Here is a 6,015-nt window from a genome sequence, read left to right as displayed (position 1 = left end):
TTCATTCATCCTCTAGGCATTGTGAAACTGCTTTAATCGCCTTTTGTATATATACTAATTACACCTGATATTTTATGCTTTGCTATGTTCCTTTTATAATGTTGCATGCGTCGTAGATATAAAAAACTATACGTTTACTCCTGGAGAGGGGGAGGCGGGAATGATGTAATTACTTCTCTTGAAATATGGTCATAAATTTGACGTCAATTACATAATTTTTCTTTTCAATCATAGTTTTTTGGGTAATTTTGCCTGCATCATAGAAAATAAAACAATAGAAAAACTATTGAGTCAAATATGACGTATATATGCCCTTGTAATGTACTCGTAAGTACGACGTCCATCCCATAATTTATTTTGTCAATCATATATTTGTTGTGTAATTTTGCCTGCATCATAGACACTAAAAACGATCATAGATACTAATATCATAGAAACCAACATCTAAAAAAGGCCCGGAAATCCAGGATGCCTATTTCCCCAGAAAATATTGAGCCGTTTTCGAGAAAAATACCTACACACACAATTATTTTCGTTTATAGAAATAAGAAAGTACAAGGTGCACAGCGGCTTCATCACCGAGCCTTGGCGCTCAACACATGGCAGGCTGGTATGTACTGTTTCTCGTTGTCACTTGTCTTCTGGTTGCATATAATGTGAACTTTATCTTGATGTCAAGACGTCATGTTAGGTTGAATACAACAGATAAGGATAAAAGGTACAGATCCTCTAGAGCCATTGCGGGCTTACATGGTGTCACACTGACTTAGTTGATGGATAATCTTTATACAGAGACAATTAGCAACCTTGTCACCCATCTCTGTTGTGGCGGGGATTGAACTCTTTGCCATGTTTTTCCAAGCAGAACATCAATCTACTATGCTACAACAGGGTAGATACAACACCCTGGGAAAAATACAAATTCTTCCTTAAAGTTGTTACCTATTTAGATCGTTTTTGTGACCAGAAATGTCAATACTTCTTTTTTGAGAAAAAAAATTAGCCAATTTCGTCGAAAAATAAACACATTAATGCAAAATTATTGCTTGTTTAATTAATTAAAAGCATACAACTCTTACAAAAAGATGTTTCGTTGATAGTACCAAATGCTTCCTTCCACACAGTATTACATGGTCGTCTTGCATTTTTGGGTGGTAGCATAACTTTTAAGCTGCGTTGTCGTTTAAAATAAGAAATACCGCGTAAAATATACCCAGATTAAAAAAAGTGTATGGAGGTTGACACAAATTCAAAAGTTTGCCATTGCAATTTATGTATTGTACCCGCAAATGTCGTTAAAAGTGGAAATTGATGTCGTTGAGCTTTACATCCAAGTTGAAGTTTGCTGTAGTTGAGCGTAACTAAAAAAAATATGAGCTTCATTTTCTGATTTTTCCCCAGTAATTATATTTGTCTGAATCATGTTCTTACACAACTTGGTAGCAATAAGGTGCGTTCCATTACACATCTTTTCTGAAATATCTAATTTGCGCGTAGGCATAGCTATTGTTTGTTTCTTTATTTTTATGTCATGGGGTGTATTCGATGTGATAACCACCGCTTGTACCATTATTTGACGTGGAAATTTGTGAGCTCCCACTATTTATTCTCCAACGCCACATCAGTGCCGTTGGTGGTGACGCTAGAGTCTGGTAACGTGATCGAACGATTAAAGGGGTTCTACAGCTTCTTCAGGCACTGGTATTGCAACAAGTGTGCGTTTAAAACGTATAATATGTTTTCAAGGACCAAACTATTGGGCTTAGGGTGCCACAGTCTGTGTCACCACTGAACATTTTTTAACTATCACTTTGGAGGGTAAACAGACCCTTCTGTCACTTTATTGGTGAAGGTTCTTCTCGCAACGCTTTTTCTTACCCTCTCTGGGTTCGGGGAAAAGATCTTATACGGTTGTAGAAAGTTGCTCACTTTTAATCTCCAGAAGGTCAACTCCAACAAAACATGTACTCTGAACTTTATAACTTAGACTTTGCAGTCTAGGAACAAGCTAATTGCAAGACGCTATATTTACACAAAGAATCCTGGTGGAGGGGTGGGCCCTAGATTGGCCCTGGTCAATCCTATAAATGAGAGCTTCGGAATCAGAAAAATTTTAATGTCATTACTATTCAATGGCCAAGCCGGGACAGACAGAAATGCATTTTTATCCCAAAACCCACTTATTGAAAAATTACTGCCTGAGCAATGAGGCTTGAACCTGTAATTATATTATGGGCGAATGCAAGATAATTTAAATACGAAAACGAAAACTGGTCAATTATCTGAAAAAAAAGAAGGAAAAGGGACAGGGAGCCACAACAGGGTGGCAAACCTGTAGGTTCAGTTGAATTAAGGAATTGTGGAGTGAATTCCATTCCTCATTCGTGTTTATCCTTGTCACTTTTGGTTTTGATTTGTTGTAATCTTCGTTGTCGCAAGTATTCTAACCGCATTTATTTCATTGTTGTTTTTTTTTTCATTTGGATTTTCATTACCTTGGATTTGGATTTGTTTTTCATTTTGGATTTTATTAATGCCCTTTACTTTAGCTTTACTTAAGGTGTTCGGATTGGTCTTGTCTCATTTGATGATCCTGGTTCTTCATTTTTCCCCATTGTAAATTTTCATTTTTTGGTTCTTCATCTAAGCATTTCTTATATTTATATAACTTCTAGCTTCCGAAAAATAGACTGATGGACATTCCTAGACATAGCTAGTTCTTTGATGTGAATAACGCCATTGCAATAGATATTTTTGACATGATTTTTGGCATGACGTCATTTACGGCTCTAACATGTATGTAACATTTTATATTAGTGCATAATGTTACCAAAATACAAATCTGACGTAATTTAATTGAAAAGTGTGTTTCCAAAATTAGGTTTTCGATCCAGAAAATCTCAGGGTGTCAATTAATGAATAATAATAATAAATAAGGAGCCGTTTAAAAAAAAAAATGCAAATATAGATAGGCCTACATGCATACGCACAAAATTATTATACTTCTTTCCTCTATAGAAACAATGAAAACACAATTTTAATTAACTCTAAATATGTAGTTAAATTATTATTTGTCAAAAACTTTTATTGTTTTTTTTTCATCAGCTTTGGGCTACAAAAGGCCAACTAAAAAAGCTTAAAAAATAAATATGTATATAAGAAAAATTTGACCAAAATGAACAGAAAATTTATTGGTGTCTTTTACCTTGATTGTGTCCTTATCTGAAATTATCAAAATATTATTTATAATCTTAATCTATCTAAAGTCTGATTAATAAAAGCTAAAAACACTCACTTGATGAATTTTTTCTGATTCATTGCTCCATGTTGGGTTACATTCAGTAAGATAGATTGTATTTGGGCGCTTGACACGTAACTGGACTGTTGACATTATAACCAAATCTGGAATTGCTGAAATAAAAACAATCAGGTTAGGTATATGGCTCTTGGCATAAGTCACACGCCCCATAGGATCTTTCATGACAAAGATTACTTCGGCAACACCGTAAGAGGGCCTCTTCGAAAGGAAACATCCCCATAGAAAAGTAAAGACATTACATTTCTTATTTATACTTTTTCCAAACATTACGGTCGCCTTTCTGAGAATTCAACCTCCATCCCCCTTGGAGGGTCTTAATAAAGCCGGAGGGATATAAAAAACTGAAAGAAAACACAAAATAATGAAATTCGTATTTTACAAATGCAAAATGTTTATTTTAGTCAAATTATCATGTTTCCTTCCGTTGTTAAATAAAAAATATGTTTTTTAACTTAAAGTAAGCAGCAACGTTAAAACTTAAAAGAATAGAAATTATCCCATATAGGAAAGTGACTTTCCCTCTTCAATACCCTACTCTTTACGCTAAAGTGTTTTAAGTACTTTTGAGAAAGCTTCTGATTCTAATTAAGCAGTCCTTTTGTTTCAGAGGCTGTTCTTAAAGAATTGGGACAAAAGGTCTACTTTACCGTAAAGAGTGGAGTTTTGAATAAAGGGCAGCCCCTTTCATATATAGAATAATTTCTGTTCGTTTTAAGTTTTACCATCGCTTCTTACTTTCAGTTGAAAAAAAATTGTCCCCCTATTTAATTTCTGATCGTTTTTAAATTAATGCTGGGATATCCGCCTCCCTCTCCATGGTAAATTTCCCCTCAATCTCCATAAGAAATTACTGCTTGGAAAGTTTCTCCTGCTCAGAGTCTTCATACTCCAGGGAAGTAGCCCCAAGTCAATTCTATGCTCGCTGTAAATTCCACACAGAAAATTTCTTGCGGATGATTCTGCCTAAAAATTATCCTGAGATAAATTTCATTCGAAAAAAAAGACCAGTTTTCTATTTTATTTCTGATAATTTCTTTTGAAGTCATGCCAGAAATAATTTGAAAAATGTCAATTTTGGTCTGTGCATAGCGTTTCCTCGTTAATCCCAAATGGAAAGTTTATCCTGTGCAAAATTCCCACATGGATAAAATCTGCCACGGAATAGCCACTCCCTTCCTCAAAGAAAAGCAAAACCCCTTCTGAAAATTTCCCCGGACCATTTCCCAAAAACATTGTAAAGTCACCAAAGAGAAACTAAGGCAAATAAAACGAATTTTGAATCTAATACCTAGCAAATTCCCCCGTGTAAAATTTCATCTGGAAAGCTCACCTCTGGATGCTACCCACCTAACAATAATTTGTCCCCGTAGAATATACCCTACCTGCAGATAATTTCTCCCCATAAAAATGTCTGTATACTTCGCAATAACAAATAGGCTACTATATGTAAAAAAGGGCAAATTTCATAGCTTGCAGCCCTTTCCCCAGGGGCTCTGGTGGGTCATGTCATTCTCAAAGACATAGTAATAACTATGTTGAGCAAACTAACTATCTCAAAATTCTCATCAGACGACTTTGGGGAAAAAAGAGCGTAGGAGTGGGGCTAGTTGCCCTCCAATCATTTTTGTCACTTAAAAAACGAACTAGAACTTTCAATTTTCATTCAAATAAACCATCTCCTGATATTCAAGTACTATTGGTTCGTTACAAACCCTCCTGAGAAGAAAACAAGATGAAAGGAAACAAAACAAATAAACGCGTATCCGTCTCCTCTTTTCTGGCAAAAAGCAAAATCTTACGTTATTGCAGATGAGAGCCTGAAACTGCTACAGTAGGGTTCTCTGATACTCTGATGACCGTACTGAATCTGACGGTGTGATATTCAATAACATTTCTTGGTGTTTAGGGGATGTCCCCCCTTTTTTAAGGATCAGGGAATTTTCTCAGGCTCCTAGCTTTTGAAGGAAAACATTAATCTTGATGAATTTTACATATCTAGAATCAGCATAAAAATCTTTTTCTTTTGATGTTTCTTTTGTTATCAATTTTTTATAGATTCGTTTACTATAGGGCTATCCATTGATTATCCATTGATTCGTTTATTTCGGATATCCATTGATTAGAAAACATTATCAAACTTAATAAACACTTCTTTGCTGCTTCTTTTCATCCAATTTATTTGATATAACACGAGGTAGTCAAGTGTACACGGTTGTCGCAATGGTTAGTTCCTAAAATTGTCCAATTTTGCGTGCTCCTGTCGCTCCTGTCTTGCAGTTCATTGCCACGACGTGTTTATATGTAACGGGCTTTGCAGACAGGCTTCAGTGAAACGAACTTCTTTCAATCATTTCAGATAATATTTTGGTAAATTACGCGCTCAATCTCAGACGAAGATAAATTCGAAATTGTGAGGATATCCGCTTTAACATGTCGTTTGACTAGATTGTAGCAATGGATGAATGCGTTTTAAGGGCTATACAAGGGACCACAAGGAGGTGCATTGTCAGAAAAGCCCCTATCATACTGCAAATAAGCCTAAAAAAAGAGATTAACTGGTTCCACTTTTATTTAATGAAAAAATTTCCTTTAGAAGAGTTCTTCTCCAATAGTTTTTCTGTTTTATTAGTAGATTCCTAATATTAACAAATAAACAAAGTAGTAAGGATCCTAGATCCTTAATAAGGATCTGTTCC

At 35.2% G+C, this 6,015-nt stretch overlaps 1 protein-coding gene across 3 annotated transcripts in view; it reads right to left on the bottom strand.

Moving 5' to 3' along the window:
• The window catches only part of LOC136033983 (orexin receptor type 2-like), a 232,175-nt gene that overhangs the window by 105,391 nt on the left and 120,769 nt on the right, over nucleotides 1-6,015 (bottom strand). For all 3 annotated transcript variants that reach the window (XM_065715015.1, XM_065715012.1, XM_065715013.1), the window contains one exon: nucleotides 3,296-3,411. In XM_065715015.1, the coding sequence (XP_065571087.1) occupies nucleotides 3,296-3,411 (116 nt within the window). The remainder of the gene's footprint in view (nucleotides 1-3,295; nucleotides 3,412-6,015) is intronic.

The sequence above is a fragment of the Artemia franciscana genome, chromosome 12, assembly GCF_032884065.1.
Source record: "Artemia franciscana chromosome 12, ASM3288406v1, whole genome shotgun sequence".
NCBI classification, from domain to species: Eukaryota; Metazoa; Arthropoda; class Branchiopoda; order Anostraca; family Artemiidae; genus Artemia; species Artemia franciscana.
This window is presented reverse-complemented; position numbering and strand designations above follow the sequence as displayed.